The following is a 26,261-nucleotide window of genomic DNA, read 5'->3' on the forward strand; positions in this document are numbered from 1 at the left end:
TGCATGGATAGTAATAGCATGGAGTCAGGGGAATCCAGCACTCCAATCGTTCTTAGACGAGCTGTTAAGTAAACCTTTCACGTCCAGTCTGTGTGCAGAGTGTGATCACTGTAAGGCCATGGATGCTTTGTTGACATCAGGGCTATGTGTATGTGGAGCACACTGTGTGCTCTCCCTTCCCCCTCTGCGTGCGCGTGCGTGTGCGAGTCTGGCAGCGTAACATCTGTGCGTACGCGGTCGTGATTGTTGTGAAGATGGCGGAGGGGGAGACAGAGAAGGAATATGACACACGGAAAGCTCTCGAAGAGCTCCGAGAGCGGTTCCAGGGTTTGACCACAGCTTTGAAAGAGAGCTCGCAGTCTCCGTTGGAAGCCTCTCTGCATTTCTGCCAGGAGTTTTGCCAGGTTAGCCCGTTCTCCTACTGCTCATCCCGGGCAGCCTGCAGCCCCTCTGGCTTCCTGGCCGAGGATGCGCGTCTACGTTTGCTACAACAATGTAGCTAAGGCGCTAGCTGCCTGGCTAGCTTCCTGGCATTTCAAGATGGGGAAAAAAACTCTTCCGAGGTTTTCCGCCATTATTTTAAGGATGTTTGTCCGTGGCATGAAGTTATTTGCAAAGTCTCACTATCCACGCGGCGGCGAGTCGCCCCAATGTGTGCGCGCCGTGCACGTATTACTCGTATTTTCCAGGCCAGATAGCTAATGGCAGATGAATGTTGCTAGCTGGTATGCAGGGTCCCCCTGTCCTGTGCAGTGGTCATGCTGTGCAAAAAAACAAAATGGGTAGCTACGTTAGCGAGATTTTTTAGGGCGATTGCATTGATATGCACTGAATTATACGTCTGTGTTCCCCGTTGAAAATATTATTCAAACTTTATAACGCTGCATCTCTTCGCTGGTTTAGATTTCCGCTTGGTGTAAAAAGGGGGTTACTTTGGGAAAGCTGTTTTATTGTACGGGAAGATCAATGATTTTTTTTCCAAGGTGCTAGCCCAGGCCTTTTGCACTAATTAATCCAGCGAACCACACCGGCGGGATGTTTATTACAGCCATATAGCCAGCACCAGCGAAAGATGCGGGATTGATGTCAATGTTATAGCAGCCGATCCGCCTGCAGCTGACTCAGACAGTGATTTAAAAGGGAAAGTGTGGCAGTGGTCACTGACTCCATTACACATCCTCCTCATTAATTTGCCCTAGCCACGAAAATATCATGCGAGGTCTCCATTTAGCTGCTATCCTACTGATACAGCAAGGGTTGCTCTTATTGCACCATATTAGTTTTGGTTATTGGTTTGGTTTCTCTATCACATTAACCGGCGGTGAGGAATTCCTTCAACTTAAAACGGTATTTGAGCAAAAGGGGATCAGTTTGGATCAGTTAAAATCATGATGGAGATTTATCTCGCAAGAGCCTAACTGCAGAAAGGAAGGATGGAGGCATTAATGTGTGTCTATGAATATTTGTGTGTGGAAGAAATGGAGGGAGTTTTCATTGATGAAGGTGAGGCGTTGCTTGAGCTGGTTCATAAGGGAAAAAGGGGAGGATACAAAAGTTTGCAAAGCCACACACAACTTTGGTGCTTTGTTGTCTTAGGTGTCTACATATTGGCTGTATTATGTAATCCATATATCATTTGAGTTAGTTATGGCTTTTTAAAAAAATTAAAGTTAAAGTTAAAAGTTGACTTTTTACATTGAATCATGCAATCACATCTTAGTATTTAGTCCTAGAACAGAATAATTAGATCATTCCTTTCTCACTAAACATGTTTCATTTTTATACTGTCATGAAGCATAGATTTTGTCTTTACTACCAAGGCCAACGTTTTATTGGCTCTTATTATTGATCAAGAAGTATCCCTAAGCATTATTTGCCTATATGTTATTACACAACTGCTGAGTTTAGAAAGTATAAACAGACAAAAAGGACAAAACCAGAAGAGAAAATAAGCAATACAGGCTTGAAAGCCTAAATAATATTTGTATTATTGATTCATCTGCCAGTTTAAAGAATATTGATTATTTGCTAAATGTAAAACAATAGTGAATTGTTTCTATCAATCAGATCAGAAAAAAAACATTTTAAATTATTTTATAAAAGAGAGGAAAGTAGCAATCCTCACTTTTGAAAAGCTAGACACAGAGGATGTTCTGCATGTTTTGCTTGATGAAGGACTAATTGTTTTAGCAGTCAATAAGTATATTAGGGATTTAAATACACATTTTTTGATTTTACAAACATGATTATTATTTTTTTTTAAATACTAGAATGCCTTATAAAAAGCAATCACTTTATCAGTGGCTTTATTGTAATATAGTATTTTTCTGTTTTCCAGGTCCTTGTGGAAAATGCTGGCCGTTGGAAAACTGATGAGGATCCACTGCCTTTACTGGAGGTATACACTGTGGCCATCCTCAGTTTTGCTAAGGCTGTGTCCTGTCTCTCCTCCGAATGTGAAAACGTGCCACTCCTACTTGAAAAGTTAGCACTGTGAGTATGAACTCTGACATGGGTGTCACTGTAAATTCGATTTTTCCCTTAATCCTGTATTATATTTGTATTCTTCCTAATGGCATTTTCCTTCTGAACTTATGTATATGTATTACACATTAATGACACATAATGCTCAAATTGTATGTCTGTTAAATCATCTCCATCGAGTCTTTCATGTACTATCTTAAAGTGTATGTGGCAAAGAATGGGTTACTGGTTTTGGATGTGCACATGACATTAGACCTAACATTTGCTCTGCAGTTCCACTGGTGTAGCATTGTCTTTGGATGGCTCCTCAATGGTAAATTCAAATAGAGAGAGCAATCTTCAATGAAATATGCACAATATTTGACAATAAGAACAAAATATAACACACCCAAATCCCAAAGTAAATTTAGATATAAAAAGTTTTGAAATACTATTCAAACTGTATACAGGAACTAGACAGCTTTTCACACAATGTGCTCACGAAGCAAAGTCCTTGAGGCTGTAATTGGAATAGAAATGTAGGCTTTGACATATTTGGGATGAGCTACATACTATTCTTTGCACCTTGCACACACAAACAGAGGCAACAATTAATAATGTCACAGTTGTTGCTTTTTTGGGGAAATTATTGATCACAATTACTGATCCGCCCACTCCTGAGCTGATTTATAATTTCTACCATATGAAAAACCACAGGGACTATTTAATAACACTTACTAAAGTGTTTCACTGCTGTTGATTTACGCCTCAATTATTTCCAAAATGCCACACTGACATTACAGCCCAACAATTTATGAATAGTTATTCTTTGTGGTGTGTGTGCACAGACTTGACCTAAATGTGGCTTTACCAAATGACTGTGTTGGATTCACAGGAGCTGTGCGGAGCTGCTGCTCTTAATGCCCCAGCATGTCCCTGGTGCCTTATGGGAGGAGTTTCAGTCCTCCATGAAGGTCAGTATTCCCAGGGACTTTTTCTGAGGCTTATCTTTGCAGTGATAAGCAATGAAAGTTGTTTAGTTATTAGAATGCATTTGGTTTAGCGCATCATTGAAAAGTAATAAAAACACGAGCGGAATGTTTGGATAAAACGACATTTCATGAAATGTTCTGTTCACTGCTGCTTTTCAAGAAATGTAAACTGTTGAATGGTGACACATCCACCACAGTAACATGTCTAAGGGTAATTATGACTCACTGACGTTTTAGTAATTTGGTTACTACATCTTTATTTATCTTCTGTTGCAGTTGGCACACAGCCTCTTACAAGAAAGTGGGAGCACACAGCTTTGCCTGCTCTCAGTTCTGGCGCAACAGGATGGCGTCTGGTCTAACAACACACTAAGCGCCATCATGTCCAATCAAATCCCTCAAACTGAGCAAGGTCTGTTCTTATTGTGTTTGAGGATGCTCCGCTCTGACGTGTACAGCCGTATTTACATTAAATTATAATTGTTCAATGTGTGTATTATACTTTTGAGCGGTTTCTTACCTTTCGTCTGTCTCTTTTGACTTTTTGTTTCATAGTTCATGAGTATCTTGAGTTGGAAGGTGCCACCCTTCTGAACATGAGAATAAAGCATCTAATCAAAGTGGAGAGTGTTGATAAAGCTGCTGTACTCGCAAAAATGTGCTCAGAGTATCCGGGATATGAAGGAAAAGGAAACTTCAAGCAAACCTACTTGCTGTGCATCTGCATGACCAAAAGCCAGGAGCAGCTAATGGAAGAGGTAAGAAATGACACAGTGTAAAACAGTTACTTGTACATACAAAGTCATTACATTCACATTTGATTTTTTTCCTCTTTATTCCGAACAGATTGCATCAATAGACTGTAAAGATGCTCTTGAAATGATCTGCAACTTGGAGTCAGAGGGCGATGAGAAAGGAGCTCTCTGCTTATGTTCTGCTTTTCTCAAGCGACAGCTACTTCAAGGAGATGTTTATTGTGCCTGGTGAGGGTTCCCGTTTGTTTCAAAGTAGTAGTCTTGGAGCACTTACTTGTATCCATCCTAAAGAAATATCTCACAACCATATGCACAAAGATACCCTCACAGTTGAGCATATTGCTGAGGCAGACTCTTTGTTTGACGGCTCATGTTTCTTAATAGCTTAGTACTTGAGGAAAGATAGGACAACTGTGAATTAATGACTCACGCTCTTTAATCTCTTTGATACAGCAACAGTTGAAGTTAAAACGATGCAGTACACTTTTAGATTTGTGGTCATCTGTAATCTGAATTTATGTATTTTAAATAGAGTAGTCAGAAAAATAATTGAATAATCCAAAAATAATCCATAGTTGTTTCTAACAGTTGTGTTGTGATGTTTTGCAGGGAGCTCACACTGTTCTGGAGTAAGCTACTTATGCGTTTAGAGTTGTCATCTGATGCATTTCTTGGACACGGCAAAGCGATGGCTCTTCTCTGTAGAAGCGTCTGTCATATTCTGTTCCTTATCAAAGTAATCCAAAACGAGGTAAGAGAAATAGTCTACACATTAGTAGCTGATAGCGGGAACCATTACACGTAATCATTCACGCCAACAATGACTCATATGATACTAGATCTGTTAAATGGGCCTGAAAACACAACCCGTGGCATTTATGTTTCTTTTTTATTTCCGTAGGTTGGAGAGGTGGGGCTTCCAGTGTGCGTAGAAATGTGCATTCAAGCTCTGAAAATGACATCCAGTGACCATAAAGATAGCAAGTCCACCATGTGCAAGACTATTTCCTGCCTCTTGCCAACTGATCTAGAGGTTAAGCGTGCATGCCAGTTGACAGAGTTCCTCCTCCAGCCTACCGTTGACTCGTATTATGCTGTGGAGTCACTTTACAACGAACCCGACCAAAAGCCTGAGGAGGACGAGAGTCTACCAGTGCCCAATTCATTACGTTGCGAGTTACTGCTGGCCTTCAAGACACAGTGGCCTTTTGATCCAGAGTTCTGGGACTGGAAAACACTGAAACGCAACTGCTTGGCCCTGATGGGAGAGGAGGCGGCTATTGTGTCATCTATTGACACACTCAATGACACAGATGAACAGGAGGTGGAAAGTGCACTTGGCAAACTCCCTGAATACAGAGACTTGGAGGATTTTCTGCTAACCACTACAAATGAACTAAATGAAATCACGGATGAAAGAGAAAAAAACAGAGAAGCTAAAAAACTTCGGGAGCAGGGTTTTGTGTCTGCCCGGTTCAGAAATTGGCGAGCCTACATGCAGTATTGTGTTTTGTGTGACAAGGAGTTCTTGGGTCACAGAATTGTTCGCCATGCGCAGAAGCACTTCAAAGATGGAGTGTATCTTTGTCCAATTTGTGCTGACAGTTTTGAAACTAGGGAGATTTTAGAGCCACATGTAGCATCGCATGTAAAGCAATCTTGCAAAGAGAGACTAGCTGCAATGAAAGCTGCTCGGAAGGTAACCAAACCACCTCAATCCCCTAAAAGTCCATCAAAAATGTCCAAGGTTGCTGCCAAGGTGAGCATTAGTCCTGTTAAAATTGAACCTCACATTGGCGACCAATTGGTGTCTCCTGTTAAGATCGAACAAACTACATCTGACACACATATAAGTCAAGACTGTTTCTGTCCTGTCAAAAACTGTTCCAAGGCTTTCAAGTTTTTCCGCAACCTCATGGCTCACGTCAGATCTCACAAAGACGACGAAGAGGCCATGAGGTTTTTAGAGATACAAAAACAGAAAGTGGTGTGCCAGTATTGCAGACGACAATTTGTAAATGTCAGACATCTTAATGATCATTTGCAGATGCACTGTGGCAGCAAACCATACATCTGCATACAGTTGGATTGTAAGGCCAACTTTAACTCCAATTCTGAGCTTCTAATGCATAGAAAAACACATCCTGAATTTAAGGCCCAGTGCATGTTCCCTAACTGTGGCCAAGTTTTCAGTGAGGCCTACCTGTTGTATGATCACGAGGCTCAGCATTACCTTACTTACACCTGCCAAACAGAAAACTGTGGCAAAATATTCTACTCACAGGCTCAATTCTTGTCTCACCAAGATAATCACAGTACAGACAATGCAGTTGATAGTTTTCCCATCACAAATCAAAACCCTCCTGATACTTCAAAAGTAGAACCACCACCCGAGAGCACCCAGAGCAATGAAAACAACAGTTCTGCAGTTGTCTGCATTGAAAGCATAGACATGATGGAGGCATCAAAGTCAAACTCATCACCATGCAGTTTACCTGACCTTGCTAAAGAACCTCTTCCTGTGAGAGTGAAACACTCAATTGAAAGCATGCTAAATTCTGCGGAAGATGCTGAAATCACAGAACCAGACAAATGCTACACTCCGCTAACGAACCCCACTCCAGCACATTCTGATGTGAAACCCACACCGGAGGCTCCTCATGCACACCATAAGGAGGCTGGACATGATGAGACCCTTCCAGTAAATCCTGTACCAAGTGCAACAAACCCTGTGGCAAGTCAACAGGAAGAGGGGCTTAATAATGTACAGGGCAAGGAACTCACAAAAGCAATTCCACAAATAATTTCTCCAAGTCAAATCAAGACAGAAATTCCTTGTTCACTGCAAGGATATCCTTCCAGCTCGCCTGCTGTAGCTGCTGGCAATGAAGAGAACCTGCATTGCTGCCCATATAATGACTGTACCCGGGCATACAGTACCAACAAAAGTCTGTCTAGGCATGTGAAGAAGCAACACCCTGAAATATTTGAAGATTGGAAATTGGCAAAGAAGTATAACAAAGTGGCCAAAATTACAGCAAAAAAGGCACCGAGTGGGCCCATTTCACCTAGTCAGTCTCAGAACCAGGGTAACAGGCCGTCAAATCAGCCAGGAATACTATGCAACAAACCTGGGATGCAGCAAATGGATTTCTCAATGGCATCTTCAACCTCACCTGCCCAGTGTTATCCTGGATCAATGGAGCCTGTGCCTATTACTCCAATGGTGAACCCCACACTGTACCCATCATGGGGAAACCCAAATAATTCCTCCGAAATGATGCAGTCAGACATGTCACAGTCATGGTCTTCACCTCTGATGAATAACTGCTATCCAGATGCCTTCAACGCGAATGAGTACCCCCCTCGGAGCGGTCCTCAATGGCAGGCAGACTCTTATCAAACCACCGCATCTCTCCCGTCTGATAGAGATCATTCAATGGCAGCTACACATGGGCCCTCTGTCTCACAAGCTCCTTCAGTTTCAAGTTTGATGTCTCAGTATGTGTCAAGTTCTCTGATGCTTGACAATGGAGGGCAAATACATAATGGAGGGCATCAGTATGGAATAATGCATCCAGAGGGCAGTGGAGATCGCGAGGATGTGGGGAAAAGCAGTGCAAGTATGATGAGCCAGTTGGATAATGGAAACAGTATGTCAACATTTGATAGCCTCCCTGAAGGAAGTTACCAGACTCCATATGCCCAGAGTGAAAACTCTTGTCCTACTCAAGACTCGTCAGTTGATATTCCCATGAAATGTCTGAGCCCAGAGGCCCAAGTTGCATTAAAAGCTACACATGAAATCATCAAAACAGAGAATGTGTCCACTCCTTGTTATGAACAGATAGACAACTCTGTGGATGGCATGCTCAGTCCAAACAGTGTCATTCACACAGATTTCCCTTACGAAGAGGACTGTCCCAATGCCGACTGTGAGGTTACCCCTGCAGATGAGAAGGTCGGTGATCCTGACATTCAGAAAGGAAAACGCGGCAGGTTGAGCAAGAGAACCAAATGGCCAGCCATCATTAAGGACGGCAAAGTCATCTGCAGGAGATGCTTCAGAGAGTTCACAAGCACCAAGTCTCTCGGAGGTCACTTGTCTAAACGCTCCCAGTGCAGACCTGTAGAGGAAATTGACCTAACCGCTGATCTGCCATCATCTTTTCTGGAATTTCTCAATGACCCCACTGTCCCTGATGCTAACGGAGCAATATTCAACTTGTCAAATGGGGATTTCTCACAAGAATCTTGTAGCCTGACCACTTTGACTTCACCCATGGTGTTGAAACAGGAGCCCCAAAATACAAATATAATGGACTATTCTAACTCCATATGTGTTTCCCCTGAACACCAACAACAGAAGGCAGGAGAGTTGGCTAATCCGTCCCTTGCTGTACATCATCAAGAGGATCACTTGATGGAAATTTCACATGCCTTTCAAAGGCTGGATTTGATTGAGGCAGCACAAGTGAAGATGCGGAGTGCTCTGTTGTTGGAGCAAAATGTCAGTCATTGTGACACAGCCCATAACATTGAAAAAAGTAAGATACTGAGTAAAAGTGATGACAAGCCCCCTGAAAAGATCCCCAAACCTTTTAAATGTGACCAGGATGAGTGTGAGTACTCATTCATGACGAAGGAGGCGTTATTCAAACACTTAACTAAAATGCACGATTACACTCATGAAATGATAGAAGATCTGAAAAAAACCCCATCTAAACTCTCTCCATATCCTTGTCAGATTTGCCCCAAAACCTTCACGAGAACGACAGGTTTGAGAATTCACTATGAAAAAGTCCACCGATTGTCAAAGGCAGACATACAGAAGCTAAAGATCAGTGCTCGAAACAGGCGCGCATTCAGACTGAACAAGGATGACGTGTTTATTAGCCGTGTGACCACTGATGCCAATTCCAGTCACACAACACAGTCTGCAGTTGTATTACCTGCTATCAAACAAGAACCGCTTGACATTGCAATTGCACCTCAAACAGACAATGAGAACAATCCACACGTTCCTCAAATGACTTCACCTGGAGACGCAGGTGCACATCTACCACCACCTCAAAACCATATGACTGAGAGGTCGTTCTGTGAGGTAGAACCATCAGGTCACGAAAAAGCCCCAGAGCAACCTGAAGTGGCTGTTGTAAACAAGAGTCCAGATGTGAAGCAGAACTCCAGTGGACAAGAGAAACTCAGTCCAGTTGGCAAAACCAAGAAGCAGCACGGACGATCAGATGCATCATTTAGCAAAATCGAGGAGCCAATGTCCAGCCCTTCTACTGCATCTGCTTCATCCTCCCCAGAGAAACCCAGCAGCTCCAAAAACACACCAACGAAGGATGAAGCCCAGAGGAGAGAGAAAGCTCAGAAAAGGTTGAGCCTCAAAATGTGTGAAACAGATGCCTACAGCCCATATCGACCATATCGCTGTGTTCATGAAGGATGCACTGCTGCATTCACCATCCAGCAAAATTTGATTCTACATTACAGGGCCATGCATCAGGCATCCCTGCCCACGAGCAAAGCTGAACCCGACACTGAAAACACAAGTGTTGAAAATGGACAGGAGAGCCATCAGAGCATAGACCAAGAAGATGAAGTCAGGTGTCAGGTGAAAAACTGCTCACGGGTGTTCATGGGAATCACAGGGTTAGTGCAGCACTACCTCTTACTCCACAAGTTCAGTCGTGACAAAGCTACCGCCATGATGGCCAGCATGAACATAGGGACTTTCAACTGTGACCGGCGAGAGTGCGCTCTCCCCTTCAATTCTGTGGAAAAGTACATTGAGCACATTAAGAATTATCACAAAGAGATTGCCATCTCTGAGAGTGGCTCAGTTGATCAAACTTTCAAGTGCGAGTTTGAGTCATGCGACCGCGTTTACACTACAAAATCTAACCTCCTACGTCACCTAATAAAAAAGCATGAATATGTTTATGATCCCAAAACAAGTGACGGAAGACGGACTAAATCAATGGGGCTCTTCCTGGGGGGGAATGGGAAAGAGAATTTTGAAAACAAATTCAAAGTGAAGAAGAAAAACTCTAAAAAGAAGGATGGGAAGTCCATTGAACACTGGACTAGTTTTGGAAAGCCTACGTTAAAATCACATGAGGAGGCATCAGCCATGTGCACCAAGAAGTCTGCACTGCAGTACCCATGCATGATAATAGGCTGCGATGCAGTGGAGCGGGCTGAAAGAAGTATATTTAAACATTACACAACCCATGGTCTCACAGAGAGATACATTGAAGACCACAGGAGCCAGTTCATTTTCTGCAAAAAGTACTCGCGCTCCAGATTCAAAGATTCAAGCAAGTCTGAGGGCGCATCAAGCTCATCTTCGGAGGAGATGGAGCCAGATGACGCAGAAAAGGCCAGTGAGCAGAAATCCGATGAGCTAGTGGATCGAATAGGCCATGATGACAGCAAGCTGTCCAACGATGATAGTGCAGAATCGCAAGCTTCCAATGGGACAGAAGGAGGAACGAAAAGAGGCCGTCCCAAAAAGCCTGCTCATCCTACACCTGCTTGTCCGGAGAGGATGCAGACCCTTAGGACTCGTTCGACTGTTAACAGTTCAAGAGAGAACTCAAATCCTGGTACCCCTACAGCCCAAGAACAACGTGACGACGGGGTTATGCCGGGGTCTTTCAAGCCTTTAGGACTTGAGGACTCTTTCCTTAAGTTCTTGGAGACCTCCGAGTCAACCCACTCTTCCAAACGCAAATTAAATGACAAATCTAGTGCTGAACTGCCGTCCAAAAGACAACAAACTCACAAACAGAAATCTGCAATGAAGAGTAAAATAACAGGCTGTGAAAATCTAGTAGAGTTCAGAAATCCACTTAATCTCAAATCAGTGAGCAATGTCAAGATTGTCGTCGATAAAACATTTTCAGACGGTGCTGATCTTTTGCTAAAACAGCTTCAAGACATGAAGCCCATAGTCATAATTAAAAAGTGGCTTTATAGCGGATCATAGCGATATTTAGTTTTCAACTCGATCTCACTCAGGATTTGAGAAGTTATGCTGCAGAATGGTTTGTTAATGCATCAGATTTCCAACTGGTAACAGTAATGGTCGCAGTTAATGATGAAATGGCCTATTTTGTACTTAATGAAAAAATGTCTTGGATGATTTTAAGTATGTATGTTAGTTATAATAACCAGGTAATCTATAGGGCATAGATTTTAGAAACATGTTTGTATTTATGCTTAGTACTGAAGATGTTTTTTTTTCTTTTGCTAAATGGAGACTTTTAAAGAAAAACTATGTTTTTATACATCCCTATGGGATTTCAAGTTCTGTTTGTATTTATTTCATCCTTTTTCAACACTAGTAGACCTATCTGTAATATTTACATGTCTTCCACAAAGTGTTCAATAAAATGTTACTGTTTCTTTTTGTAAAATATTGCCTGCAGACCTTTTTGTGTTGCAGTTTATATATATATATATATATATAAAATGCACAGTTTTTCGTATATGGAAAATAGAAAAATAATGCCTAGCATGTCATAATCAGCTTGATCATTGTTGAGTTTCAGACAAAACGTTAGAGCAAGATCATTTATAATAATATTGTTGTCTGCAGAGTTTCCTAACACAAATTACACATTTAATGGACTTAATTTGCATAAAAATAAATGCCTTTTTTGTACCATTTCGTTTTTTTATTTTGTCATCTGCATAGAACCACCAGAAATGTATACAATTACATTATTTTACCAGACTAAAAATCAAAGTAAAACATTATTTCTTACATAAAGACAAACAGTATAGAGTTATAGGCAGGCACCCAACAGTATACAATATGCATAATGCACAATACAGCATCAAGCCATGGCCAGGTCCCTGTTTTTATGCGATAACAAAAAGCATGCAGAATAAACTGCATCCTGATAGAAATGTATAAAATGAAATACTATTACTTATAGTACTGATATTGTGTATGTAATTACGTTATTAGTAGTGTTAGGGGGCATCATTTGTACATGCTTGTCTTTGAATATTAATATTAAACACTGCAACAGGACATATTTGGACCTGTCGACCTGCAGGCAGAGGCCTCAACAGGGAAACCAGGGATCCTATGAAGGGTCGGGGGTGTTCAAGAGCAGCAGTGTTTAAAAAACATCCACCGCAATTAGAACTAAGGTCGGGAATAATGTAAGTAAACCAAAATGATGCTCAAACCTTTAAAATGGCATTAGTCATTTCAATGTATTCGTGACAGCGTCAATCATGCCGTGCGGATGACTTAAAACTTGACCACGCTCAGCTGCGACCACACGCACGTGACCGTTTATCAGCTGAACGCAACTCTTTCCGTAAACGTCACATTGGCGGGAGGCAGTCGGGAGTTTGTTTAAATACACAAGCAGATTTCCATGACTGGGATTTCTCTTCTATCCGGACGGCAGCGCTATCTCACAAATAAAGCAGCCGCTGCATGTCGCTAACGCCAAGATGTCCACTTCATCTGTGTCGAAGGTAACGAATTATTCATAAAAACCTCACGAAACTCGCTCGGCAGTCGTGACACACACAACATGGCCAATATCACAGTTAACCGTCTTTGTTGTTAACTTGTGGCCGTCGATATTTCAGGGCTGCTTTGTGTTCAAGCCAAGTGCGAAGAAGAAGAAGACCGCTCTCAGTTTGGGTGCGTTAAGTTTAATGTTTTAAAGTGAAAGCATCCGGACTTGAGAGGTCCCGACGTCGCACTCACGTTTCTTTTCTCCACAGAGGATCACTTCGTCCATGGCTGTGAAGGTGCTGAGAACAGTGAGCTACGATTCAAACTGTGTCATGACCTGTGGGACAAAATTCAAACCGACACAGAGGTAAGAACACATATTCAACATATTGGTCACCCGACGTACAATTAAACGTTTGGTCAAAGTTAAGTGTGTAACCAAAAAAGGTTGATTCATTCAGAAATTATCTTTCCTCTCAGATATGGTGGTGTCATTATTTGGTAAATGTTCATACATTATAAGCATTACACTGACTTTTATATATGAAATATGTCAATCCACATTGGTGGTGTCTCGCCATTCTACACAACCAAAGCAGTGTCTCTCTTCCCCCCCCAACCAGACGTGAGATGCAACCCCAATAGGCCTTTTTCACATGTCATTGCAGGTTAAACACAGGTGTAATTATTAACATTAATTAATGCGGGGCCGGGGACCTGGTACTGTGCATGCTGGCTCACCGGAATGACACACTCTATAGAATGGGAGCATAATTAATTTGATCAGTTGCACCTGTGTTCACCCTGCTATGACATGGCAAAATAGCTGCTGCGAAAATGGCTCCACAAAACTTAACAGTGCATTATTTTTGAACAGAACCCTCTGAAGGCGATGGTAAGCATTTACATGTTGGCCCTAAACAGGGTCTCGTAAACATTTTTTTGAGTTTGTTAGAGAAATTAAGACTTTCAACAAATTAACAATCATCAACAAAATATGTTCTGCTTATGTAAGGCGTTACAGGATGAACTCAACAGGAACATCTTGGACAGCTTGCTGGACTTCACGAGGAAGTGCTCTTCCACTCGCCAACACAGTGACTGGGCTTCACAGATGAGGGCCAGTGAGATTCCCACAGCGGCTCTTGTGCTCGGTATGTTTTTAAAAAGCAGTTGCATGTGATATTTAGAGATTATATTTTTAATACTAATCTTAAATTGAATAATACATTTTGTCTGCCATCTTCCTTTTGATATCATCCGTAGGTGTGAATGTCCCGGACCATGACATGACCTTCCAGAGTCTGTCTGACCTGCTCCAGCAGTCTGTCACTCCCCATGTGGCCTCTGTACAGGCCAAAGAGTGTGGAGGTAAAGCATCGCTTTGACTTTTGATTTTGAAGAAATTTATTTTTTAATGGCAATGTTAGCTGCTACATCATTATTTTGTCATGTACAATCATTACAATTATTTATGCTTTCAAGTCTTTATGTTTGCGTTTTTATTTCAGCATTGAAGCATTTGATGAAGAGGGTCCTGGAGAGGTTAATGGACACTGTTGTGGATGATGAGGATGAGGAAGAGGCTGAGCAGACTAGTGCTCAGCTCAACAAGAGCGTGCACTGCTCCCTCAGTACACTCTGTGCTTGGTACAATGCCAAAACAAAGGTGAGTCCGTAAAGCATAACTAGTGTACGTGAGTTGGGATTTGCAATTTGGTCCATAAAAAAAAGTTTGATCACCTGAAGGCATATTTTTATTTCAGAAATCCAACACTGTCAGTCCTGGAAAAAAGCGTTGTTCTCATGTCGGAGATGATCTGCAGTCTCCACCCCTTGTGATTATTTTCAAAGATCTGGAGGCTTTCAACCCAAGAGTTCTTCAGGACTTCATACTCATCTGCAGGTAACTAGAAATATTGAACTAATCAACTTCACTGTTGCGTTGCAATTCTGTTACAATTTTGTTCCTTTTTTTTCTTTACAGAATTACAATAAAATATTTGGCAAACTTTGAAATAAATCTGCGTTTGTTTCCAACTTCTCATACACCTGAACTAGAGTGAAACAAAGTGACCCACCGAGAATCTGTTCATCCCCCACCTTGTTAAGAACATTGTGTCTTTTTAATTGATCCATTTTTGATTCCGCTTTGTAACTTCAAATGTAAAAACATAATTTCCATGAACATGTTCTCCATTCAACAGCCGGTACATTGAACGTCTTCCGCTGATGTTCATCTTCGGTATCGCCACATCACCCAGCACCATCCAACACATGCTGCCCCACTCCGTGTCCTCCCTGCTGTGTATAGAGCTCTTCCAGTCCCTCTCCTGTACACAGCACCTGGCCACAGTCATAGACAAGGTAGTTTTTCACTCTCACATACAGTACAGAATAAATACATTCAGGCAATATGGTGGAAAGTAAAATCGTGTCTTCCATCCAATTTTGTATTATCAAGGTGTTAAAATCGGTCATATTTGACAATATTTGAATATAGCCTCTACAACAGGTTACATTACATAGTCTAATATATTATACAATTATGTTTATTAATCTGAGAAGCCAAATCCGGATGACATGCTGCAAAACATTTAAGCATAATACATGTTGGAACTAATTCATTTTGTTAGTTTGATTTTTACAATGTGGTTCCTGCACGAATGCCTCAACAGAATTATGTTAACAGAATTATGATCCACTGCACCAAAAAATGTAATCTATTGCAGAGGCTAAATTGCATTTTTCAATCAATTTTTCTTTACTAGGCCATCGTGTTGCCTTTTTTAAGTGAAAACCCCAGAAGTTAATTGTATTTCTTTGTCTCGTCTGTATTTCCAGTTGATCCTGACGCCTCAGTTCCCTTTTAAGCTCAACGGTAAAGTGATGCAGGTGCTGATCAGCATCTTCCTCTACCATGATTTCTCAGTGAGAAACTTCATCAAGGGCATTCAGGTATAGAGTAGCTTTTAAACACGTCCTCCAATATGTGTCTTATCGTGGTATCCTCTGTTGGTACCGGTGGTCTGTCCGCTGCTCATGTGCTCAACAAATGTTCTGCTCTGTCGTGGTGCAGCTGGCCCTGCTGGAGCACTTTCACTCTCAGCCTCTCAGTGTACTGTGCTGTAAAAAGAAAGCGGCTCTGCTGAATGTGATGCATCTTGGTCCCCAAGACTTGGAGAGGATCAGGCAGCTGCAGTCGTTCAAGAGGTACGCGCACACACCTGCATTGACTCCAAGTGGACTTGTTAGACAAAACATTAAACTGTGATTCTACCACTTAGTTTGGATGCAAGCAGTGAAACCACATGTAACTTAATTTTTTGTACCTTTTCAAGTGTAAAACTAAGCCTTTAAATCAAGTCCAACCTGTGTGTTTCTCCAGGTATGTAGAGAAGCAGGACCCTCAGGAACAAGTCAATCTGTTCACGGATGACACTCATTTAAAGGTACATTCTTTGTTTGTATCTCTGCACCTGACTCATTAGCAATTAAGAGTGCACATACCTTGTGCAGAATCTAATGCGTAAGGTTTTTTTAAAATTTTTTAAGGAGGTGTGTCAGAAACTGATAAAGAACCTTCGCCAATATCACAAGAACTATTATCCCATCCTGAGATGTCTCCACACTCTGACCTCGTCATTACCTCGGTATCCCCTTGGAAAACAGGCAAGAATTGACTGCTTTAGAAGTGTAAAGAACAAAAGTTTGAAACCGTTTTTTCATTGTGTTGAAGTAATTGTGGCAGGTTGTTTTTCCAAACTGGCTTGATGTATCACAGGATTATGTGTGTTACAGATCAGAGAGCTTCATTTAATTTGTCTGGATAAGAACATATGGGAGAATGAGGACTACCAGTCCGCCATGAAGCTTCTAAAGTAAGTCTGGATATTTAACCTGTATCACCAACAAATGGCCGATAATCATACTTTGTTGTAGGCTGTAGGCCCTTTTTGATCTGTGCCCACTGTTTAAAGATTCAGTACTCCTAAAGTCCTCCAGTTATCGTAACCATGTCTCATTCGGAGTAATATACAATACAGTTCCTTAGCCAAGTTAATTTTCACGTTTTACTACTAGATGACAACGTATTCAAGTATATTTGGATTAGTGTTGCGCTTCCTCGTGGACAAATAGCCATTAATATATAGTATTACAGAACTGTACTTTTTCACACTGGCTTTTATTGTGAACAAACCAGGCGTTGGTCCAAAAACAACCCAGTCTGAATTTGGCCACCTGGCCACTCATTGTGAACCTCCTGTGCTTTCCCTCCAGGATGCTGGCTAAAGATCAGCTGATTGCTCTGCTCCAGAGGTGTGAAGAGATTCTGCAGGCTGCCAAGTCGAAGAACATAAAGATGGCTCTTGTCCAGCTGGAAGACATGCTCTCCAAATTTAAGCAGTTGGACAGTAAGTCGTAAAAATTAGGCGGAGCACCCACATGGCGTATTTCTCCGTTTAGAGATTCTTCCACTCCCTATTTTGCATTCACCCTGGGATAGTTTATGTTCTTAAATAATTATTACTTGAGTTAATGAATTAGCAACACACCTTGAAATGATTTTCCTGTGTTCTTAATAGCAGTGGCTGCTGAACCTTCCCCCAGTGTGGAAGACAGCATCACCTCTCCAGTGAAAAATCTTCAAAAGAAAACGGATCTGTTCCAGTTGCAGAAGGTTTGTTTGGTTTCATGAAGAATGTTATCTTCACAGCCTTTCTGTCAACAGATTTTCCACCTCCTTGATGTTTTTGATTCAGAAATTGACACTGGTAATTCTCACGTATTCTAGACGCTGCTGGAGATGAACGAGTCTCGGAGATCCAAGAAACTGAGTCCGTTCGAGGCTCTGCGAAATGAAGCTCTTGAGTTTATCGACAGCTTAGTGAAGTCAGACATATTGCCTTCTTGCTCTGCTGAAAGAAACAATGTGTATACAATTATTTATTTGAATAACTGACTATAAATCCATAATCTCTCCCTCCCACCCAGGAGTCACCTGTCTGCCCCAGAGTCTCAGACGCTGAATGAAGTTTGCTACTACACTTCCTCTGCCACTGTGAGACGGCACCTTAACGCAACACCTCGCACTTCCATTCAGGCTGCACTCAACATCCCCTACTATTATCTTCAGGTACTTGTGCCTCTTCATCTTATCAAGTGTGCAGCTATCTTAACACGAGCAATGGAAGTACTCATTGGAGCCTCTTCCAGAATGACCGCCTAAAGACCGAGGATGGGATTGTCTCTAATGCTGCGCCTGATATCTGTATCGTGTACAAACTCCATCTGGAATGCGGCAGGCTGATAAACCTCTACGACTGGCTGGAGGTTAGCTTGTATACAGACTGTCATATTTGTGTAAATAAGGTAATTTAACTGCACCAACCAACATCTTTTAAGGACAAAGATGAGTGTCAAACTTTGATGGTTGGAAGTTAGTTTTTATTCTCTTGAGGCGTTTTGGATCTCAATGTTTCACGTTATTGATCTAAAAAATATCGGTCCAAAAAGACAAAAGAAAACCTGTGTTTGTTTTCAGGCCTATTCCACTGTGGTTTCTGCTGCTGAGGGCAATGACCCAGGTTCTGACAACTTTGGGAAAGTGGATGATGTCAAACAGTATCCTTCTACAAACATTCCCCACCATTTTATTACTTATTATTATAAAGAATTTGACCCCAAAAAAACATTGTAATTGTTTGCGCTAGGGATGTTTTCTAATGAGAACTTATGTTCCTTAGTCTGTTCTCCAGCGCTCGTTTCATTCGAGCCGTGTCTGAGCTCGAATTTCTGGGCTTTATAAAGTCCACCAAACAGAAGACTGACCACGTGGCTCGACTCACCTGGGGAGGCTGCTGACCAAGAAGATCCGTCTCCTTTCATTTAAGCTCTTATAAGAAACAACTTTGATTCATCCCTCCAAATAAAATATATGCGAGTAGTGACTGATAATCATGGTGCCATGTTTATTTTTTACTCATAGCTGTGTATTAAGCAAAACATCTAATGATATAGTACAGAGATCATTTCGGTTTCCACAAGATGTTTATAGTACCAGCAGTGAGTCTTAAAGGCTGAGCAAACTTTCCTATACTGAAGGCACAGCTCAAATACGGATGCATAGTATGTTACTTGACAGACAATTGTTGGTGAAATTGAACCAATATTCTTACAAAAGAAAAGATCAGTTAATCAAAACATCAGTACCATAGAAATGTCTTAACATGCATCAAAACAATTCAACTCTTAAGATTTTATATTTTCCCCATAAGTACATTGGTTTCAAAGTGATACCAGCGAAACAAGTCAAAATAAATAAACACTGGTAGGGAGAACAAAAAAAAAAATCTAATCACTTTATGCTCAATTTAAAAAGCAATGAACAGAGGACAAACTGCAAACACATTCACTCTGTTCTGCTGTTTCTTCCCCTTCCTCTCAGATTGACCAGCAAACCGTAAGTAAAACTCTTGCACTGCTTTATCATATTTACATGTAACAAACAAAAAACAAGTGACAAAGCCTGGAATGCTGGGAATCATTACAAAAGTGAGATAACTGTAGATACACGTACAGCAGGAGGAACATAGGCCACTGGTAGAGATAGGGTCCATTCATTTACATAAGGAAGCACCTAGTTGCTAACAGAGTGGTAACAACTGACAACAGCTTCATATAAACCTTTGCCCAAAGACAGAAATATGGCACAGTAAGAAAAGTTTCATTTAAACTAGCTAAACTGAATCTCTTACAATGATGAGCTTTTTTTTTTTCTTCTTTCTTGAGACATCACATGATAGCTTGCAGCAAGAGAAGGACATCTTGCAAAAGATTTCTGGGCCACACTCAGGAAACATCTGGTGAAGAGGGAGATGAAACAAAAAACAGACTTTTTACTTTAAACTTCAAAAGGCAGAGCTCAAACCAAGATCCTTAAAGTATTGCCAGTGAGACAGGAATATGGAAATGATTAAATTAAGTAACTCACAGCTTGCAGGTTGCTCCCCGAATCGTCGCATCAACTGATCATGTGTGAACTTCACAAAGGTGTCATATTGTTCTGAAATATACATGACCCAGATATATGAACTGCGTACATTATTGGAATTAGTCCAAGTCATAATTTCCCTATTGACATGTAATGACGACGGTGCGGGTCAAACATTGACTGGTCAGGAATCAATTAAATTCTGGCTTTGTGAAGTGGAAAAACAAAACTCACAACTTTGAGGATGTTACTTAATATAGTAATGTCATAACTTTAGTGTCTTTTTTTTTTTTTAACGGCTGGTCAGACAAAGCACTTCAAGACATGACTATGGGCTCTTGTACCATCGGCAATTAGAATTTTACATTTCAAAGATTCAATGAGTTAAATATCTTGATCAAGATAACAGTGATGCAAAGATAAGTGCATTAATCGTTCAGCAATTTTGCTTACCAACTATTAGCAGCAACGCCAAACATTTGCTCTTTTTGGCTTTTCAAGTGTGATAATTTGAAATTGGACACCTTTTTAGGTTTTGCACTGATGGTGGATCTGAGTCATAACAACTTGCTCAATGTGCACCAACCTGCCAGTTTTGAAGTCATGGTCTCCTCATACTCCTCCCGCACCTTCTCTTCCTTTTCTTTCAGCAGGCGTTCACAGATCATTCCAACTTGTCTGAGGGTGAATAATGGCTGTTCTTTTCTAGTAGGGGAAACGCCTCCAGAAGACGTCCCTGTGCAAATCAAACAAAAACATGGTATTTCTAGTTGCCAGAGTACATGCTAGTGATTCTGGAGCGGCCTCTCCTGTAGGCAGTGCGTTACTCAACCAACCTGGCATGCTGGACACATTCATAGTAGACGATGGGGACTCTGGAGAATAGCAGCACTCTGAATGTTGGTAGCTTGCATCTAGATGCTTCCTCTTCTGAATGCGTTTGTACTCCTGCTTGATGCTGTTGAGGATTTGTTCTAGTGGGACAAAAGAAAGTACAAAAAAAAGACAGAGCGGTTGATCAGTGAGGGCAAAAAAAGATGACATGTAAACTTTAACATTGGTAAGCTTATCTGTTTATTGGTAAGTGTGGTTTAACGTGCTAATGCCTCAAGCCCCTGGCTGGTCACCAAGCAGGCCAACTTGGCCAACATTACCTGCACTAAGCCTTGACGACGACTCCCCAAATGGCGAGGGCTCCATGCTAAGATACTTCCTAGGGGATGAGGACGAGGATGACTGCGACACGGGGATACATCTTCGTCTTTTAGGCGACGTCGGACTCATCAGAGGATCGAAATCCATGGTCCTCTTCAGGGTGGCTCCACACGCCATGACTTCAGGGTTTTAAAAGGAGGGCTGGGGGGGTGAAAAACAACGAAACAGAACATTAATGAAACGATAACATATGTTAGTTCAGATAACGGCTCACCATACCTATTCTTGAACACGCTTGGCTCGTCAGTGTGACTTGTTCTGCTAAAATCAGATTCCTTCTCCGAGCAGTACACGCTAACCACACTGCGCAGCGGAGGCTTTTTAATATTTGCTAGCAAGCTAACGCTAGCTGCGCTTGCTAGCAAATATTCAAAAAGAAAACAAAGCTAACGTTAGCTTTGGCCGCCACTAATGGAGCAGAGCGCTCCGGTGTATATTTTAATAAAACAGTTTCTTACCTTTTTTAGGGTGGAAGCTAGTCCGTCAAACTGCGGTCAACAATCCGTGTTGTTCTAAAAGTTGCTTCCCAAAAGTTGAGGTGACGATCCGCCGGCTGCGGGCCAACTGTCTGCTGTAACACGGGGGAGCTAGCCGACGCAACTTAGCTGCTTGTTTTTGATATGGGGCTGTCGGCTTCTCTCGCTCGTAACGTCACGTGAGAAATGCGCCACAAGGCATTCTGGGTCATGTAGTGAAACGGTGAATGTCGTCCTCATTACTTAGCCTACTTGACACAGTCTCCCTACATAATGCAACATACGCGTGTTTGATTTGATGTAGTTATATTTTAGCCTCGTTATGCTGTAACACCATTCATCAGTATGATCAGTACATGGAAAATAATAGACAATAGATGGATGGTGTCTCTTTTATCTCCACAGGAGGGCAGTGTTGCATAAAATAATTCCATCCACATTATGACCATGGCCTGTGACGAGGAAAAACAATAGGCATTACTTAGGGCAGTGGTTCTCAAATGGGGGTATATTTCAAATAAGCATCCATTCAAAAATCCTTTAAAAATAGTTATATAATAAATATTCAATACAATATAAGTGTAAGTTAATAAACTTGTGTATTACATATTTTTTTCCACCAAAAATGATTTTGGCTGGTTACTTGGCTGAAAAAAGATTTCACAAGGGGTACATCACTGAAAAAAGGTTGAGAACCACTGGCTTAGGGGGCCCCAAGTAATTGCCCACACTTGTACTTATTTTGCACTATATATTTTGCCTACTGTAAGTGCTGCACATGTTCACACTATCTATCTTAGCGTGTTCATATCTAGCCCTTATCCTGCTGCATATTTTATATATTACCACTCTAGATATGTACATTACTCTGCACTTCACTGCTTTTTGCACTTCTGGTTGATGGTAAACCACATATAGTTGTCTAAGTACTTGTAATCTAATCAATAAAGTTGAATCTAATTGAATCAAACCAAATCAATCAAGTGAAAAATGGCTGGCCTACAGCTTTAAATACATACCCTCATAATAGCTGCAGGTGAGGATGTGACGTTTTTCTGAGAATTTATTGTTTTAATGAAAAAAAGGCACCTGATGTGTTGACAAAATTATGATAAAAATAGACGAATTTTATATATTTATTGAACTCATGTCTCTGCTTATACACACTGTTATGAGACACAATGGCACAATGGATGCTTCACAGAAATACCAAAGTGTAGCTCCTCGCAAGATGCTGTAACTGTTTCACAAGCACATGTGTTATAAGCAAGTATGTTACATTCTCAAATCACGACAGAATAGTTTTGCTTTTATCAAAAAGCTGTTCTTATTTTAAAGTATGACTTACCATTTTGCTTTGCAAAGTCAGTTAAAAAATATTCAATACGTAAAGTAAAATAACAAAATGCGAAATGTCACAATATTATGGTCTTCATCAATAGCTGATTTTATATCACTAATGGGATGCTAATTTTACTTTCAAGCAGTGTGCTGTCATTCAAAACTTACATGTTGCATGAAGGTAGACATATTTTCACTTTGCATTAACACTATGATGTAATTTGATAAAAGAAGGAACAAAATGGATGCCATATTTGTTTGCCTTAAAGCTGAAATATGTAACGTAATGCATATTCAAACTACAGCAAAGGTGACCGAGCAGAGTGTTGTGAGTGTAACGGTTGATGCAGAAAAAAAAACTGGTTCTCATGAATACCACCATATTGTTATATGAAAAAAAAATATCCAATTGGCATCAACATCATCAGACTTGTGTAATGTAACAAACGATTTTTCAATAACAGAGTAAAGAGATAATGCACCGTTTTTAGATTCTCATTGCACTCCACCACACAGCTATAATATATTACAGATTTCAGCTTGAAAGCAACAGAAACTTGTTATTCATTTCTGCATCTAAGTCATTTTTTGGCACATTTCACAGTTACAGAGCAGTGCACTAGTGGGATTGGGGCTATTCTACAATCACTTCACAGTTGTTTCAGAGCAAGGCAGCTTCTCTTTTAGACTGGCGCTGCAGTAGAAGTCTCAGTTATTCCAGAAACGGTAACTTGGGCTACTTTTACTCGAGGTTTTCCACAGCCGGCTCTATCTTTCCCCGCCCCGCCTGCTGTGCCTCTCACACTCCTGCTGTTCCAGTCACTCTCTGCGCTGTTGTCCAGAGGCTGCGTCGCTCCCTGGCACACATGGCAGATGTTGAGGAAGGCCCGGCGCAGGTCCTTGCTCCTCATGGCGTAGATCACAGGGTTCACGGTGGAGTTGAGCAGGGTGAGCATGCTGCAAAAAGCAAACACGGTCTTGATGAAGTCATTCACCTTCCCAAAGAGGTCATAAACCATGATGGCTAGAAGTGGGCCCCAGCAGATGATAAGGGCCACCAGGATCAGAACCAGGGTTTTAGCCAGACGGAGGTCCATCCGGGCCTGCTCGGGCCTCACCGTCTGCACTTTAGTCCCTTCTGCAGTGTAAACGATCACACTTCTTTGGGAGCTGCGGCTCAGCATACGGACAGCATGGTGGTGGGATTTCCAGAGGATGAAAATGTAGGCGTAGATGATGAAAAGGACCAAGATACTTGTCATCCCGATCCAGAACATCAGGTACTTCTGGTCGATTAGAGGAAAAATGTCAGAGCAGACAGAGTTGAGACGCTTGCAGTTCCACCCCAGCAGCGGCAGCAGAGAGAAGACAATAGAGATGGCCCACATCACACTGAAGGCAATGACTGCTTTTGTCTTTGTGACGATGCGTTTGTACGCCATTGGCCTGTGGATGGAGATGTAGCGGTCAATCGCAGTGAGAAACAGACTGCCTACAGAGGCGGTGAAGGAGGCAATGACCCCGGCCAGCTTGAAGAGGAAAATATTGGGGCTGTCCTTCCTGTGGAGGACATGGAAATCCAGGAAGCTGTAGACAAAAATGATGCTGCCTATCAGATCAGCCACAGCCAGGCTGCCTATGAAGTGGTAGGAAGGCCGAGATCGAAGCGTCTGGGAGTGCAGGATCACACACAGCACCATGAGGTTCTCCAGCACCGTAAATGTTCCCAGGGTGAGCGCCAAGATGGCGACTGCAAGCTGCTGACTGGGAGTCAGAATCATGAAACACTCCATGTTGTCCACAAAGTCCTTCCCACATTGTGTCGCCCCTCCACTTTCCACAGTGGTGCCATTATTTAACAGAAAGTCTGATACATTGGTGGGGAAAATGGGAGGGAGGCCGCTGTAAATGACCTCCTTATTTACAGGGATGAGTCCGGGGAAGGAGTTACTAATCGAGACAGAGTGAGGCTTCTCAAAGTGGAATCGGTTCTTGATTAGACTGGAGTCAATGGAGGTGTCGTCATAGCTGGCGTCGTTGGAGCCAAGATACTGGACACCTGTTGTTAATGTACTCATCGTAGTGCCTGCTATCCTGTGCAAAGCCAGCTTCATGGTTGGTTGGTGGCGGTAGAGATGCTCAGTGGAGAGGAGTGTGGTGTAACAGCATTAGATCCAGGAAAAAGCACATCTGTGAAGAAACATTTTAGATTTTTTTTTCTATAAAAAATACAATACTTTAACATAAAAATGACTTAATATATCTTATAACATTTAAATTATTGATAAATATTCGAATACATGAAGTAACATCAGTGGTTATTATACTGGAAAATATATTAGTTGCTGGGAGATATTGGGAGAATATGCGTATCAGCCAGCTGACTCCAGAACAGATGCATCCCAGACAATAGTGGGAAACTGAACAGTTGATGACAAACCTGTGCAGCCTCAGGGGAAATCATTGCATTAAGTATGTAGGACAGACCGGCTTTCTTATTAATTAAAGCAGGTCATCCAGAATTGAGCTGATTTTCTCTTAATAATCGCTGGATTAATTAGGCATCAAGGGAGAATCGAGATAGAGTACACATATCTGTCCAATGATCCTTTTACATTTTTGATGCCAGTAATTATGATATCAATTATCAACAATTAAGTTTGCATGAGTAAGACATAGAGCAAAAGAGCAGAGACAGTGTTGTCTAACAAGTGCACACTATTTAATGATATTTAATGTTGTGTCTAAAACCAGTTTGTTTGCATCAATGCTTTGCGAATATATTGGCCAATAATACAAATTACAAATTAAGCACCTCCAAAGAAATTAAAATAGAAATGAGAAATTAGCGCAAAACAACGTACCTTGATTTCGAAAGAAACATATTTCCACGATCCATGACGAAAAAAAAGAATTAATTAAACTGGGAGTGAACCAGTCTGTTGTCTTCACTCTCTTCACCAACAGTTGCAGCAACTCCACAAATAACCGGAAGGCAGAGTGAGAAATTACAATTGTTGTTGTCTTTCTGATTTGCCGGGGGAATTACCGTTGGCTGACAATGCCAAACACAGTAAAGTCGGGCAGGCAGCGGGTGGAGAGAGGTTGTGTTTGTGGAAGCGGGCGGTGTTAAGGCTCCTTTTTGTGCGCCTGCTGGTCACGTGGTGTGAGGTGTTTGAGCGCAGACAAAGTGCATCCGTGAGCATCATCCACACCTATTTATACAAGAGCTAACCAGCTGCTGCAAGCAAGTCATGAAAACCAGCCCATTTAGTTCAGTGTCGAAATTACGATATGTATATCTATAATAATAATAACTGCATTATTGACCGTTACTCTTTTAATGCCCTTTTGCTTGTCTTCTGACCTGATTAAAACCCAATGTGTAGAAATGCCAAACCTAAGGTTATTCAACATTACCCTAATGTTGAATACCCTTCTTTTTGCCACAATTCTGATACGTCTTTTTATTTTTTTCACATCAAACAGGACATATTTTATGATCTATATAATATATGGGCATGAATA

The 26,261-nt window shown here is 41.5% G+C and overlaps 4 protein-coding genes across 5 annotated transcripts; 2 read left to right on the plus strand and 2 right to left on the minus strand.

The window, feature by feature from the left end:
- The first annotated feature begins 210 nt into the window (after positions 1 to 210).
- znf292a (zinc finger protein 292a) lies at positions 211 to 11,644 on the plus strand. Of its 2 annotated transcripts, none has more exons than XM_034525418.1 (8): positions 211 to 404; positions 2,339 to 2,493; positions 3,359 to 3,437; positions 3,732 to 3,867; positions 4,011 to 4,213; positions 4,302 to 4,438; positions 4,820 to 4,961; positions 5,112 to 11,644. In XM_034525418.1, exons 1-8 carry the CDS (start codon positions 255 to 257, stop codon positions 11,208 to 11,210), a joined length of 7,101 nt encoding a protein of 2,366 aa, XP_034381309.1. In that variant the 5' UTR covers positions 211 to 254; the 3' UTR covers positions 11,211 to 11,644. The 2 variants fall into 2 exon arrangements, with proteins under 2 accessions (XP_034381309.1, XP_034381310.1); XM_034525419.1 differs by having other exon boundaries at positions 295 to 404; positions 2,339 to 2,398.
- A 920-nt stretch (positions 11,645 to 12,564) lies between these two features.
- orc3 (origin recognition complex, subunit 3) lies at positions 12,565 to 18,665 on the plus strand. Its single transcript, XM_034563599.1, has 20 exons — positions 12,565 to 12,721; positions 12,839 to 12,893; positions 12,977 to 13,074; positions 13,723 to 13,861; positions 13,974 to 14,078; positions 14,219 to 14,376; positions 14,474 to 14,613; positions 14,915 to 15,074; positions 15,552 to 15,665; positions 15,787 to 15,920; positions 16,096 to 16,159; positions 16,263 to 16,379; positions 16,509 to 16,588; positions 16,989 to 17,122; positions 17,294 to 17,388; positions 17,503 to 17,600; positions 17,703 to 17,844; positions 17,925 to 18,041; positions 18,253 to 18,332; positions 18,467 to 18,665. Exons 1-20 carry the CDS (start codon positions 12,698 to 12,700, stop codon positions 18,570 to 18,572), a joined length of 2,160 nt encoding a protein of 719 aa, XP_034419490.1. The 5' UTR covers positions 12,565 to 12,697; the 3' UTR covers positions 18,573 to 18,665.
- LOC117751659 (akirin-2-like) lies at positions 18,656 to 21,553 on the minus strand. The gene is made up of 6 exons (XM_034563600.1): positions 21,375 to 21,553; positions 20,856 to 21,057; positions 20,538 to 20,675; positions 20,288 to 20,437; positions 19,702 to 19,773; positions 18,656 to 19,570 (listed from the first exon to the last, which is right to left on the minus strand). Exons 2-6 carry the CDS (start codon positions 21,031 to 21,033, stop codon positions 19,560 to 19,562), a joined length of 549 nt encoding a protein of 182 aa, XP_034419491.1. The 5' UTR covers positions 21,034 to 21,057; positions 21,375 to 21,553; the 3' UTR covers positions 18,656 to 19,559.
- A 1,036-nt stretch (positions 21,554 to 22,589) lies between these two features.
- Positions 22,590 to 25,753, minus strand: LOC117725196 (cannabinoid receptor type 1B-like). The gene is made up of 2 exons (XM_034525220.1): positions 25,598 to 25,753; positions 22,590 to 24,923 (listed from the first exon to the last, which is right to left on the minus strand). Exon 2 carries the CDS (start codon positions 24,845 to 24,847, stop codon positions 23,417 to 23,419), a length of 1,431 nt encoding a protein of 476 aa, XP_034381111.1. The 5' UTR covers positions 24,848 to 24,923; positions 25,598 to 25,753; the 3' UTR covers positions 22,590 to 23,416.
- Positions 25,754 to 26,261: the final 508 nt, after the last annotated feature.

The sequence above is a fragment of the Cyclopterus lumpus genome, chromosome 22, assembly GCF_009769545.1.
Source record: "Cyclopterus lumpus isolate fCycLum1 chromosome 22, fCycLum1.pri, whole genome shotgun sequence".
Classification (NCBI taxonomy): Eukaryota; Metazoa; Chordata; class Actinopteri; order Perciformes; family Cyclopteridae; genus Cyclopterus; species Cyclopterus lumpus.

Bases quoted from the DNA above. Each gene is read 5' to 3' on its own strand.
- LOC117751659 (XM_034563600.1), bottom strand. From the start codon at position 21,033: ATGGCGTGTGGAGCCACCCTGAAGAGGACCATGGATTTCGATCCTCTG. The intron at 20,676-20,855 runs GTAATGTTGGCC...TTGTCCCACTAG, and splicing joins GTCGTCAAGGCTTAGTGCAG to AACAAATCCTCAACAGCATC. The intron at 20,438-20,537 runs GTTGGTTGAGTA...TGATTTGCACAG, and splicing joins GAATGTGTCCAGCATGCCAG to GGACGTCTTCTGGAGGCGTT.
- znf292a (XM_034525418.1), top strand. From the start codon at position 255: ATGGCGGAGGGGGAGACAGAGAAGGAATATGACACACGGAAAGCTCTC. The intron at 405-2,338 runs GTTAGCCCGTTC...TCTGTTTTCCAG, and splicing joins TCTGCCAGGAGTTTTGCCAG to GTCCTTGTGGAAAATGCTGG. The intron at 3,438-3,731 runs GTCAGTATTCCC...CTTCTGTTGCAG, and splicing joins AGTTTCAGTCCTCCATGAAG to TTGGCACACAGCCTCTTACA.
- orc3 (XM_034563599.1), top strand. From the start codon at position 12,698: ATGTCCACTTCATCTGTGTCGAAG. The intron at 14,614-14,914 runs GTAACTAGAAAT...TCCATTCAACAG, and splicing joins GACTTCATACTCATCTGCAG to CCGGTACATTGAACGTCTTC. The intron at 17,601-17,702 runs GTCAGACATATT...CCTCCCACCCAG, and splicing joins TTTATCGACAGCTTAGTGAA to GAGTCACCTGTCTGCCCCAG.
- LOC117725196 (XM_034525220.1), bottom strand. From the start codon at position 24,847: ATGAAGCTGGCTTTGCACAGGATAGCAGGCACTACGATGAGTACATTA.